The sequence below is a fragment of the Fistularia commersonii genome, chromosome 27 (assembly GCF_037954325.1).
Source record: "Fistularia commersonii isolate RoL2024-O1a breed Wild chromosome 27, RoL_Fcom_v1.0, whole genome shotgun sequence".
Taxonomy (NCBI): domain Eukaryota; kingdom Metazoa; phylum Chordata; class Actinopteri; order Syngnathiformes; family Fistulariidae; genus Fistularia; species Fistularia commersonii.
In genome coordinates, this window is record NC_141310.1 from 3685610 (window position 1) to 3700141 (window position 14532).

General features: G+C 43.0%; 1 protein-coding gene across 1 annotated transcript; it reads left to right on the forward strand.

Annotated features, from left to right (window-relative positions):
* The first annotated feature begins 1368 nt into the window (after nt 1–1368).
* On the forward strand, nt 1369–11462 carry sltm (SAFB-like, transcription modulator). The gene is made up of 20 exons (XM_086175244.1): nt 1369–1503; nt 2662–2749; nt 2844–2899; nt 3200–3227; nt 4481–5285; nt 5867–5892; nt 6011–6117; nt 6251–6400; nt 6502–6614; nt 6692–6849; nt 6936–7039; nt 7129–7185; nt 7273–7418; nt 7965–8145; nt 8400–8524; nt 9029–9202; nt 9693–9995; nt 10102–10234; nt 10550–10692; nt 10788–11462. The coding sequence occupies exons 1-20, from the start codon at nt 1369–1371 to the stop codon at nt 10897–10899; spliced, it is 3144 nt and encodes a 1047-aa protein (XP_086031370.1). The 3' UTR covers nt 10900–11462.
* The last annotated feature ends 3070 nt before the right edge of the window (nt 11463–14532 follow it).

Below are 14532 nucleotides of genomic sequence, written 5' to 3' on the forward strand. Positions count from 1 at the left end.
ACAAGCTCCATTCAAAGAGACTCACTATGGAAAACTCCCCTGCCAGTGCTAGCAAAAAGCAATAGTTGCAAAAGCCTGGGATTTATATGCATTTAATTAAAAGCCCATATAAATACAGTCATATGTGAACCACAAAACCTCTTTGGCAGGCTTGTTCATCACCCTCAGTATGTCATTCAAAGCATGCAGACACAACTCAGACCCCAGCCATTCATTCCTGGTAGCTGCACCCAGTAAGATGGAGCTAAAGCTGTCAGGATCAGGATCTGACTCCAATGCAACAGCTGGGAAATATTCATCCAGCTCACTGAGATAACAGAAACCATGTGCTGACAAACAAAGAGCGATTAAAAAAAAAGAAGAAGCATGCAGTAGAGAGCAACCATGGAAAAGATAAAATGAGGCCTCACAATCACTGTAAAGAGTATGATTATATGTAAGTAATTGTTGTTGTTTTTTTTCTTGAATACATTAATATAATTTATAATTCTTAAAAACAGGTATTGTTTTCCCACAATGATAATGGAATATTGTTTTCCTGATGTCATGGCATAATTAATTTGAGACTCCAGTATGTGTATTATCCAGGTGTGCTTAATGTAAATGTTACAATATGTATATAGATGACTTTGAAAAATGTGATTGAATTTGCTGCACAATGCCAAATATTGAAATTACATTCAGCCTGATACTCCTCTCCTTTCTCCAATTCCTCCAACGCAATGACAGTTTATCTTTTTTTGGGGGGGGGAGGGTGACTGAATACAGTTGACCATGTTTCAATATCACAAGAGCTCAGTTTTATTAGGAAAAAAAAATACATTTGAGACATCATTGGGACATCATGAAACACCAAAAATATGCATCGCTTGAGAAAGCAAATTAGTAAGGTAAAATACATAGACGCTTATATCCCCATAAAATCAAAGCAGAGCTGGGACAGGTATTTGCACATTTAGCAAAATGTTCAGAGAAAAAGTTCACATCTGTGAAACCTCAGAAATGCAGACTACATGACTCAACATGTGGATTAGTGTTCAAAATTCATATGTATGCCGGTGACAAAATATTGGACAGTGAAAACAATAGAAAATACGCTGTCAACTGACAAACCTGAGTAGGAGTGAACGATTTACCCACCAGATATGATGTCCTGATGGTGCAATTAAATCTAACAAACAGCAATTCAATAGAACTCTTCTGTCGAAACAAGATGCATGACAAAAAAATGTTTTGTTTGCCTGGTCTTGTCTCCTCGGTCCTCCGTTCCAGTAAGGGGCGCTACAGCCTCATACAGCAACAAACATGCCCAGCGAAGAAGAAGTTGCACGAACTCGTTCTGCGCACGCGAACAACTTAGTAGGTAAAATGGCGTCGGGTGCCATTTCCACAGAGTCAAAGAAATTATCCGAATTAAGAGTTGTCGACCTTAAAACCGAACTGAAACGTAGGAATTTGGACGCGTTTGGCGTGAAGAGCGTGCTCGTGGCAAGACTCAGACAGGTAAAATGAAACAAAATGCTGGTGGAGTTAGAAACTGTCCCATGATCCTGCTGTGAGAGCAGCTACGTTAGCTAATGCTTACGCTTGGTTCATGGATCTGTAGCTACCAACAAGGTAAACAGTTGTTCGGAGTCATGACTCTATGCTTGAAATCCGTGAAGTTCCGTCATCTTCCCGCGGCTCTCGTACTGCGGAGAATTTACTCAGTTCAATGGGAAAGATCTTTTCTTTCTAGATCGGGGGGCGGAGGGTTCATGTCACGAAGTACCGGCTGTTGGTCGTGGTCTTTGTGGATTACTGGTGAAACGTCTTTTAAAACGGAACCGGTCTAGTTATAACGATGAGATCTGATAAGATTCACATATATTGAATTCAGCAGCAGTACTCGTAAAGACTGTCCTGTTAACTTCTAGTTCGAAAATAGAGATTTGTAGGTTAACAGTTGCTTCCCCTTCCCATTTCGCATTTAATAAGACTACGTGATCAACATCCGATTTAGAATATCAACATAACTGGGAAAAGGATTTGGCACGTCCTGGTTACCAATGTAATAATTAAGACATACTTATCTTCATTTATATGTCCAGGACTTAATGCTTATTTTGCCACAACCAAAAGAAATGTGGGATGTTCTTCTCCTAAACCAGGTCCGAGTTAAAAATGAACTAGAATAGGTCAACTCAAAACAGTAACACCCTTTGGCTACATCTGTATATCCACTGCAAAATTAATCCCCCCGCTTTTTATGGATTGTGATATATCATTTTGAGCTCTGGCCCCCATCGTCCACATGTCCACTGGAAAAAAAAATCCACAACGTTTCTATTTGTTGACCATTGTGTGGTGCTGGCACAAGCAACAGTATTTATAGGAAATGCAGAAGAAATTGCAAGTCATTTTGTTTCGTAAAGCAGTGTCACGAAGTACCATTTGTCAAGCATTGTGAAGCATTTTGGTGCTACAGGAATCCTCTGGCCCGCATCATATTTTTAAACATCTGAAAAATTATTTCTATTTTTTATGTTGTCCTTTTTTCAATTAAAGGGATGAATAAAGATAATAACCAATTAACTTAAGACCATATCTTGTATATCAAGCTCTTGATGACAATTCCATCAGCCTAAAGTGAAATAGCTGAGCTGTTTCCTTTTACTCAAGGCTATAGAAGATGAAGGTGGTGACACTGAGAGCATTGCAATACAACCAACAGCTGACACACCTACTCGTAAAGGTGGAAAAACCAAAGGTAAAAGTATTAACTTAACTGAGATTACAATTTAGAAACCAGTTTTGTGAGAATCACATTTGATAACTTTTGAATATTGCATTTAACTCCTCAGGGAAAAAGGTGGATTCCGATACAGACAACAATGTGGAAGAAGATGTGTCTTCTAAGGTGATTGCCCCTTTATTTCATAAGATAGTTCATATAAAGCAGTATAAAAGTAAAATTGTGGTCACTTTCTCTTCAGTTTTTTGCAACACAAATGCACAATTTCATTAACCTCCACCATTATGTAGACATACGCCTAATGTTGAGAGTGAGCTAACTTGTATTGTTACAACTCACGTTAGAATGTGCTTCTTACCATTAGCCTGCCTGTCAAAACCAGTCACTTCACAGAAAATGATATGATTATACTGATTATACTGCTCTCAGGAATGGGTGCCTCAACTCAGTTTCATTTGTTTTCAGGAAACTGAGGAGTATGAATCAGAAAGAGGTATGTAAGATAGCACACTATGTCCCAGGCTAACTTGTTTTTTTTTTCAGCCTTTACATTTCATAGCAAGAATCAATCATTAAGCACATCCATTGCTATTTCATGCCTCTGCGGAAACTGATGAAGTACATCACAATACAGTCAAAGGAGCATCAAGGACATGCCTCCAAAGACCAATTCAATGTTTTTGTCTGGTCGCCCCATGACTCATTGGAAGCAGGCACCCAGTGTACCTGGACTACTCAGAATATATCAAGGAAAAGCTGGCTATATGTCACAATGGAGAGCTGACGTCTCTCGCGCTGGACACATTCTCCAGGGAATCAACGAGGGACGCTTTACCAACATGCTGACATTTCATCCCAGTCTTCAGTCTAATGAACAAAGCAACAACTTGTAAGACACAAGGATCATTGTTCCCACCCTGTTGACATTTTGCTTTTGAGAGTTGTCAAGCAAACCTGGAAGGATTTCAGTACGACAGTATTCAGACCCTTCAAACTGAGGAGCCAGCATGTGAAAGACGTTGGGATATGGCAAAGACAGCCAGTCTCTTCAACATTTACCGACGATAAAGAAGTCTTGTTTGAGGAGGCAATGGGGAAAAGAGGAGACTTGATCAAATCATCACAGACATCTGTTCAAACTGCACATAGTGCCTAACTGCAGACTGCAGCCAGAGTTAGACGTGTGGACCTGGAAGAACACCATTTTGAATTTAATGGACAAGTATACACACTTCTGTGTCGTTGACTGGACACACCATCACTTGTTGGATTCAGCGGTGAAAGATGATTTTTTTCTGATACCTGCTGATCGGACATTGATAGTTCAAGACACGGAGGATATAGAAGACCATATCAAAACCCTACTGCTGAACGTTTCACCGGACAGTGTGAAACTCAAGTTAAAGTGATGAGTTTTACCTTTCCCCTTTGAGCTTTGGCTTGAAGAAGCAACACATCTTTAAGGGAGCTTCTTATTTCTCAGTCAGTGTGAACTGATGTGACTCCACAGCTGTATATGGCACAGGAAACGAAGAAAACGGATTCAAAGGCCATTTCCAGCGAAGATTGTGTGTTTTGTGTCTTCCTGTGGTGTCTACGCCCTCGATGACCACTAACACTAAATGTGCTTTCTATTCTACTTTCAGGTCAAATAACATGCGGCATGTCAATGTTTAAAAGTGTTTTTTTTTTTTTCTTTTTTTTTTTTTTTTTTTTTGCCATGTTTATCCTTGTTAAATCCCTCAGATATAACTGATACAGATGATGGTACTCGTGAAAATTCTAAGCCTGCACCCAGCGAGGAGGACAACCTCAGTCAAGCTGAGGCTGATGCTCTGACTGAGGCTGAACCAGAGTCAGAAGCAGTGGTGGCTGAGCCTGAACCTGAGGCTGAACCTGAACCGGAGGCTGACCCTGAACCTGAGCCTGAACCTGACCCTGAACCTGAGGCTGGGGCTGAGCCTGAACCTGAGGCTGAGCCTGAAGCTGGACCTGAACCTGAGCCTGAAGCAGAGGCTGAGCCTGACCCAGAGGAGGATGCTGAGGTGGAGGTGGACCCAGACCCAGATGCTGAGCTAGAGCCAGACACTGATGCTGAGCCAGAGCCCGAGGTGGATGATGACGCTGAACCAGAGATAGATGCGGAGGTTGAGCCAGACTTGGATACCGAAATGGCTCCTGAAGCCATGGATTCCTCTAAAGAAGCTGAGGACGATCACCTATCAGTCTCAATTCAAAATGAAGACGCCATCACCCTGGATATTGACGGGGACGATCTCCTGGAAACAGGTAAACATGTGAAACTTCCAGATCCAGAGGCTGAGAAGGGCATTGATGAGCCAGAAGCCTCTGCTGAGATGAGCCCAGATGATGAGATGAAGGTGGAAGACATGGAGGACCATATCGATGGTAAGACTGAGGACGGATCCAGGGGTGACCCCACGAAGAAAGTCAGCAGAGAGGCCTTGAAGAACGCTGAAACGGGAGAAAAAGAAAAGGATTCTGGGAAGAAAGGCCCCTCCTCTACTGGGGCATCAGGTCAAGCAAAGAGGTTTGTCTTTCTATGTCCTTTGATTCTACTACCAAGTCCAACTCACTAAGAACGCAACATTGTGGGTAGCCTCAAGATTTTTTTTTTTTTTTTGCCATAAGGGAAGTGTTCACTGATGTACCTTATCCTGCCATGTACAACTTTGTTTATTTTTTTGCCGTTGTTTTAATGTTGGCGTGACCTTGGAGCTGAAATACACCTCTTATTTTGTTACTTTGACTGTTCCGGCAGTGTTAAAGCCTTTCCCCAAGGCGTGATAAAAGAGCATTAGTTCTCCTGACGGCGGGCCTTTTTTCCCCAAATCATTCCCTGTGAAGTTGAACAAACCTCAGAAGATTTCATTGGTCAAGGGAATAAATTGGCTGTCAACCAGACCCACCTCACCACTGGAAAAGCAATGAAGCCTTTGAGACATTGTTCAGATCCACGTCTTGCCTGAAGGAGTTCATTTTTCTGAAAATCTGATGTTTTACTCCAATTGATGTGTTCCTGTCTGTCACTTTGCACTCGAGTTTCATCTAGCTTAACTCATTCCCTCTACTTCTTGTTGCAACATTTCCTTTTTGCTGGTCACGAGACAGAGATGGGAAAGGAAAAGATGATAAGGGTAAGAGTCTCAGTGTCTTGTTTGTGTCAATTACCGTTATACCTGTAACATTTCACATTTTATCCTTTATGAACCCACTACAAATACTGAATGCCTGCCAAACTAAACTCGTCATCAGAACTTGTCAGCAGCAGCATCAGCTCTTCTCGTAACTTATGGGTGAGCGGCTTGTCGTCTAACACCAAAGCGGCGGATCTAAAGAACCTGTTCGGTAAATATGGAAAGGTAACTAATAGGGACAGTTTTTTTCCCTTTATTTTTCTTGTTTCTTTCCCCTGACCTTGATATTGGTAATACATATGAAATTGGGTCGAGAAAATATTGTTTCACTTTCAAAATTGATATTTGTCACTTGTAGGTCTTAAGTGCCAAAGTGGTGACCAATGCTCGTAGTCCCGGTTCCAAGTGCTATGGCCTGGTGACGATGTCCTCCAGCACCGAGGTGACCCGATGCATTGCCCACCTTGACTGTACAGAGCTCCACGGACAGCAAATATTTGTTGAATGGGTGAGATAAGCGGTTTTATTTCAAGAACTGTCACTGTCAACTAGTTTTCTGACATCTTTAATTGTCCGTCGGTTCCTGATGTGTCCTAATTTTTTTGACAGGCAAAAAATGATCCCTTTAAAAAAGAAACTTCCAAGAAGGAGGGGGAAGAAAAAGCCATTGCCTTCAAATCAAATGAAAAGCGTAGCTCCATGGGACTGAAGCTGACAAACAAGTGAGTATCAAACAGTTGAACTAACACTTGTTTTTGGTGATTTTAAAGCAAAATCAACATGTTGTCCTCCCTGGTAGATTGCAGATCTCCTACAAGGAGGATAAGAAACTGGATAAGCTGTCAGAGAAGGACCAAGACTTTTCAAAGAAACTGGAGACCAAAATTGGAAAGTTGGAGTCAGTTTCATGTAATTCGTCGCCAGGATCATCAAAGAAAGACGACAGGAAGCTAGGACGTAAGTTTTCTGTTCCTCTTAAGACACTCATCTGGGCTCATTAGTCGAGCTGAGAGATTAATATATTGTTTATAAACTTTTTCCAGGGCCAAAAAGCCCAGGCAAGATGATGATGATGATGGATTATCCCAGAGGAGAACCACATTTTGGTAGAATGAAACCATTTCGAAGGGGGAGGTATTTTGAAAGAGTAGGTTTTGGTTTTTGACTTGAATTAATTTTTTTTTTTTCCTTGTATTTTGGTGAAATAATGTATAATGAAGCCCTCCTTTTTTCCAGCCCTTCTTCAACATGAACTTTCAGAGGCGGCCTAAATGGTTGATTCCCCCTGAAGAGGTATCATTTTCATGTTCTGGTCAGTTTTAACCAACACATTAATCATGTCGGCATTTTGAATCTTAATTTCCATTTCTGTCCTTGCAGTTTGAGATGATGAAAGACAAGCCACAACCTTTCACCAACAAAGATGAAGAATCGGACATCCTGCCTTTTGACAAGCTGAAGGAGCAGAGAATGCGTGAAAGAGTGGCTCGCATTGAACGTGTCCGCCGAGCTGTGGAGTTGCGCAGGTACTTCACGTGTACTTGGAACATTAAATATTCCAGCACACTGAACCAAATCATAAGGCCAAAAATGGTATTGCAAATTCTCCTGCTTAATAACAGCAGAGGTTAGCTCTGCATTACATATGCATCTCTGACAAGTTTGAAAGGGTATTCATTCAGCCTTTTGAGCAATTACTTGCTTAGCTGCTAATTGGGATAATTAAAAAGCAATGATCATTGTGCCAGTGTTCCTCATGATGGGATCATTAAAAGGCTGTATTTACTGTTTGTTATTCAGTCCCTCTCACAGTGTCAAAGCTCAGCAGCAGTTTACACTCTGCAGCCTGGCAGCTTACTAAAGTTCAATACTGAAGCTTTGAATTTTCATTTGTCCCTTAACAGAGCCTCCTTAGAAAACGCAAGTGGCATAGGATATTGAAATGAACAGACAGGTTTACTTTAGTGATTTGGTAAAAACAGACTCCATAACTATTCAAAATTTCCATTTTTATTATGGATGAATCAACCCTAGGAAATCAACCCTAACCAGCTGTTTGTTTTTATCCCCAGACGACGGGACATTGCAGAACAAGAGCGGCGTGAGAGGGAGCGTGTCCGTTTGATCCGGGAACGTGAGGAGCGAGAGAATCTGCTACGAGAACGGCAAAGATTAGAGATGGAAAGGCAAAAATTGGAACGAGAGCGCCTGGAGAGGGAGAAGCTTGAGCGTGAGAGAATCCGTATAGAACAGGTATGTACAGCCAAGTCACACATGTATATATACAGTATGTATTTCTCCTAGGGGGAAAAAAACCTTTACAAAGTAGACTTAACTGTTGCTGTAGGAGGATTTTGAGTCATAGGACTGATATGTTGTCTAACCTGTCTGTTTCCAAACAATGCTAGCCAGAGTTTGTTGTTCTCAAGTGTTGCCATTTTTGAACTAGTTTACCAAAATGAAGCTATAGTGGTTCTAATCTTTCTGTGGATCTCAACATGTCTCAGGAACGGCGTAAGCAGGCAGAGCGCATCGCCCGTGAACGGGAGGAACTCCGGAGGCAGCAGGAGCAGCTCCGGTTTGAGCAAGAAAAGAGAAACAACCTCAAAAGAGGCCGCGACGTTGAACACGGGTACATACAGCATGCTGTTTGATTGGAATTTTGACCCACTGAAGTTTTACTGTGATCAACTTGGTTGATCTTTTTAGTATGAAGAAGTAAGTTATTCAAATGAAAGCCAATTTTTCGACATGGATGGAAAAACAGGAACAAAGGTCTCTCTAAAGGGAGAAGCTAATGTCTGTTTTCATCAGCATGTTGTATATATATATATATATATATATATATATATATATATATATATATATATATATATATATATATATATGAAAATAACTAATGTGAAATTACCGTATTTATTTTAATATATAAGTTGCATCTGAGTATAAGTCGCAAGACCAGACAAAAAAGTGACTTAGTGTGTGTGAATTATCCAACTCAATCCATCTCCAATCAAATCTTAAGCACACTACTCCTTCCCTGGTTTCTTCTTTGCTTAATTTATGTTGGTGGCTGTGCAGCGAGTAGGGAATTTGACTCTCCAGAGTCTCATGGAATTTGTATTTATCACTCCAGGCGGAGGGATGATCCCTACTGGAACGGAAACAAGAAGATTCAGGCCGAGTCCGACGTTCGTGTCAGTCAAAGTTCCAATTACAACCGGCAGCAGAACCGCTTTACAAACTTCAGCCCCAGAGACAGGAGTCGGTTTCCTGATGCTGCCGGTGAACAGCAAAACACATACGTCAGGTAATGGTGAATATTTTATCCTTAGTATTATCAATTTACAAAAGGAGATTAGAATCAGGGGTTTGAGTATAGAATTTACGCATGGTTGGACTCTCAGATCCTTCTGACATGACAGTTATTCCTTAAACTGTGTTGAAGTCATATGGAACAGAAAGGGAGCCATGGCTGTGGAACCAATAAGATAGATGATCGATCTGATCAATATAGCTTTGCCGACACATAAGATCCTGATTTTACAACCACTTTGAAATGAGAACCAGCCTGGCAGTGTCAACTTCTCTCATATTGGCCGATATATCTCACACAGTGTGTTTTGAAAGAACCCTTGTATTCACGATCTTGGCCAGGTTAGTCATGATGCTAGTGACTCAGGCTGAACTCTTAGCAGACTTGTATTGCTGTCCACGTCACTGCCTTGTGCTTGCCAGAGTCACAACACTGACATAGAGGTGTCCTTTTTTTGCTTATCTGATCCTTGTTTCACTTTTAGACGCAACCGGTTTGATGGCGAGCCGGATGTTAAGAAAAGCCGCCCAGCTCCTCACAGAGATACCTCAGGCTTCAACCGCTACCCTAAGAACTTTCAAACGGATCGGCGCACCGAGCCACCGCCTCCGCGCACTGAGCTACGGGACAGTGACCGTCGCGAGAGAGATGAACGGCGGCCCATCCCCATACACGATCGAACAATGGGAGGTAGAGCTGCGATGCCTGGAATGTCACACAACCGCTCACCCAGGGATGGAGTCTGGAAGAATGATGGCGGCATGAATCCCAGCAAGGGGGATATGCGGTAATTTGAAACACACATTTACTTTGTTTAATGTGTACATAGATACTTCGATATACTTAATAACTCACTAATAGAATGGTTTTTATTTTGTTGCTGGGCTGATTAGAGGGCCTCTGCGAATACGTGCAGAGCGATCGGGCAGAGAGGGTTCCTCCCTCCGAGGAGGTGCTTCTGGCAGCGGAGGAAGGAGCACCTTCAATGACCGCGATGGAGGAAGACCCATGTCAATGAGTGACCAGGTAAGTTATGGATACGATCCATGTGGTTCTTTGTATCAACACCGCTTTGACGATGAGGTTTGACAACGAAAATTGTAATCAAGAAAAATGGATTGGACGAAAGCGCAGCCCGAAGAACTTGGGTCATATGAAGAAGGAAGTCATTGAATAGCCAGGCTGATCTGTTCACTCTGTGTCTGCTGGGTCCACTGAGCTCAGTCATACACACAATCAAAGAAGCAAAAACCCATACATAGGGACAACCAACAAAGCTTATGCAGATTTTGATTTAAATAAGCAGCTTTAATTGTTCTATCTCTGATTGTGTGTGTGCAGCCATTTAGCTCTGGCCGGCAGGTCGTGGTGGAACGTCACGGCAGAGACCAGGGGATGAGAAAGGACTGGCAAGGGGGATCAGGCTCCCAGGGCGGGGGCTTCCCTGACAGTCGCAGGAGCAGCATGATGGCCCAGCCCTCCAGGTAAAACAAAGCAAAGAAGGAATTCAAGATTGTATAACACTGGTCATTTTTCCTCTGTCTTTGACTCGATCCCCATTTCTCCCCTCCCCCTCCAGTCACTCGTCCTCTGGAATGAACCGAATCGTCCAGATCACCAGCAATTCCATTCCCAGCGGTGGCAGCGTGGGAGGATTTAAGTCCTTCAAAGGAACACCTCGACAATTCTGACCCCTGCCAATTTTTGCCACCTAAAGCAGCTAAAAATGGAACTTTCTGAACTTTTTATCCATAGTGCATCGGCTGCTCTAGGTGCTGCATCAATAGCCACGAGGTCAGCACCATTTTATTTTGTAGAGGCCGGTGTTTGCCTCAGGGGTAGGGTTTCCCTGACAGTTCTGCTGTTACCATTAAACAACCCTGTGCACAAGTTTCTGTTGTTCTAAGGAAGCTACTGTACAGCCCAACATCTTCGTACCAAGTTTTCAAGTGACGCTTTGGCTCCTGTGACAGAGTGTTCTATGTACATTTTCAGTAGCCTAGTGTTGACCTTGTTCATCGAGCTGAGTTTTTCTGTGCTACATTTCATTTCAGTGTATCATAGGACTTGTTAAGAGACATGGGAGGCCGGGGGCCGATATTTTTGAATTTGTGAATCACGTAGGCGTCGTGTTTTGTAAAATTTTGCTTTAATGCTGAGCTGTAACATACCCTGTATAGTAATGATTTACCTCTCCTGGGCTTTGAAGGGATCACATTCAGACCCGATAGCCAAAATAAAGTTTCACATTCAACTTTTATTTTTTTCCTCATTGGAGAACCTTTTGTCCGGGCAGGTCCACAAAGGAGCCCTTCTTGACCTTGAACTTTCACTTCAGTTTCTGTTGATCATGAAAACCGTTTTAAAAAAATCTAACAATGTCTTAAACTCTGTGTGTGTGAGTGTGTGTATGTGTGTGTGTGAAATCCAAATCAATCCATCTCCAGTCAAATCTCAAGCACATTACTCCTTCCCTGGTTTCTTTGCTGAATTCGTGTTGGTGGCTGTGCAATGAGTAGGGAATTTGACTCCCCAGATTCTCATGGAATTTGTATTTAAAAGTGACTTATCGTGTGTGTGTGTGTGTGTGTGTGTGTGTGTGTGTGTGTGTGTGTGTGTGTGTGTGTGTGTGTGTGTGTGTGTGTGTGTGTGTGTGTGTGTGTGTGTGTGTGTGTGTGTGTGTGTGTGTGTGTGTGTGTGTGTGTGTGTGTGTGTGTGTGTGTGTGTGTGTGTGTGTGTGTGTGTGTGTGTGAAGCAAGCAAACAAATGAGACTCTGGAACCCCCACCAGGTTGAGAAGTGTTCAATGTCATGCGCACAGTCTGGAAACATGTTTCCTTTACTATGAAATTCTTGCTTTGCAGTGCAGCCAGACAAATAAATGGATAATAAACTTACTGTTGTAACCAAGTGTAAACAGTACAGAAATATGAAAACCATATCAGATAGATGTGCAACTTTTTAATGTGCTATTCACAAAGCCCAGGTCCAGGTTTTATGCATCGACTTTTAATTGTTTCGTTACATGAATGGTTGAGTGCAGCACTGGCTGTGCTGGATGTAAAGTGCAGAATTGTCCTAAAGGTAGTACATGGTTATTGACTCCTGTCAGTTTAGGAGTCTAATGGCATTAGGGTAGAGTGACTTTTTTTAGTTGTTACATTCCTGCACCTCCGGCTGGAGGGTGGGGGTGGGCGCGGTCCTTGGCAACGGAGGCAGCTCTCCGGTGGACTCTGCGGTGGTGGGTACTTTGCAGACAAGGCAATGGGGTTCTGGTGATCTTCTGTTTGGTTTTTCCCACTCGCTGCAGGCATTTGCTGTCCAGAGCAGCGGTGCTGCTGTATCATACCGGTGATGCTGCTGGTTTAAGATGTCATCTCAGGTGACATTCTGAGCCTTCTCAGAAAGTACAGCCGCCGTTGAGGCCGCTTAACCATCTGTGTGGTGTTTAGGGACCAGGTGAGGTCCTCACTGTTGTATCACCCAATTATTTAAAACTGCTCACCCTGTCAACCTCAAGACTTTGGATGAACAGTGGCTGATGAGGTCTCCTTCCACAAGTCCACTATCATCTCCTTTGTCTTGTCTGTGAGTTGAGGTGGTTGTCCTCACACCATGATACCAGACTGGCCGTCCTGTATGCCGTTTCATCCCCACCAGTGACGCGTCCTGTCACCGTTGTCATCTGCGAACTTCAGAATGATGTCCTCTTCGGAGGAGATACAGTCATGGGTGAACGGAGCGCCGAGGATGGGGCTGATGACTCATCCCTGAGGAGCACCCCGTGTTCGTGCTGACGCTGGTTGACGTCCTTTTACCTTTCCTGACAGACTGGGGTCGACCAGTCGGGAAGTCCAGGAGCCAGTCACAGAAGCGGGGGGATGCAGGCGAAGGTTGGACATTTTGTGGGTGAGTGTGGGGGATGATGTCGGAGGCGGAGCTGTAGTCCACAACGCGCATCCTGGTGTAGGATTCTTTTCCTTCTTGGTGGGAGTGGGTTCGCGGCTTCGGCGCCTGAGGTAGACCTGTTGGGCCGGTATGCAAATTGCAGGGGGGCCGTGTTGTCGGGAATGTTGGTCTGAATGTTGGCCTACAGCTCTCTCAAAACACTTCATCATGGTTGGAGTTAGTGCTACTGGCCTTGAATTATTCAGGCACGTGGGAGGGCTTTTCTTGTGAAGGGGGACGATGGTTTTGCTCCCAGATGTCTGTCGAAATCTTTTTGGAAAGGGGGTCAATTCCATCCTGATTGAACACTTAGCTCACAGACCCCACTTGTGTAAAATCCCTCAAGGACTTCCTCCCCCTCCTGGGCTCATTTCAAAACATCTCATTATGTGACGAGAATCAACTGGTTGGAAGTATTAGTTTACAAGGTGCTGCCGCAAAAGAAAACAACAGGGCAACTTCTGATCTTGATCATTTATTATCCTGGTACTTCTAATCAGGTTGAATGTCCCTCGTCTATAAGGCATTTTGTTAAATATATATATCACCATACATTATGTGACTGTAATGTGAAAGGCTACATACATTATTTGGTCATTTATGTAAAGTGATGAGCATTGAAATGAACAGAAATGAGGAATCTCCCATATTCACAAGCACGTTCCTTCAGATTGATTTTTTTTTTTTCATTCCTTTTTTTTTTTGTGAAATGTAAGGATGGGCGATACAGTGGAAAGTATACTCTTGGGGTAATTAATAATAATCTCAAAAAGAAAAAAAAAAAAAAAAAAAAAAAAATAGTACTTCCAATGCATCGTCCGACACTTTACATGCATCACACGGTAAGACCTTGAAGTGCATTAACGAGAATATCCCTTCAGATGAAGCCGCTTGGAAGGAGAAAACAGCTCCTCCGGTTCACCCTGTGGGTGAACACGTGTTCGGTGAGGAGGAGAGGTGAAGGCCGTGGGCTCAGCCTGAATCAGGGCTGAACTATCTCTTCCTGAAGGACGTGGAACAGCCAGTGCCGTCCTGCCCACATCACTCAGGTAGCATCCATCTAACCCAAACCTGTAAGATCAATACCTCCATCATGGTACTCAGAGCCTGTGTACTGTGATGGTCTGTCTGGTATTCCTGTACCGCTAATATAAGTCCAGTGAAGTGCTGTTATTTATCTTTTTAAACACATCCTCATTTTCTATCCCTAACCAGATGATTTAAACAGCCCTTTCAAACTTTTCCAAACTGACTTCTCATCCGACCGATGACTGCTATCGTGTTGAAATCATTCTCCGGGCCGATATTCGTTTTTTTTTTTAGAGATCCCCGAAGAGCAATAGCACTCCTGCACAACTTTTATGTTCTGTATAAAAT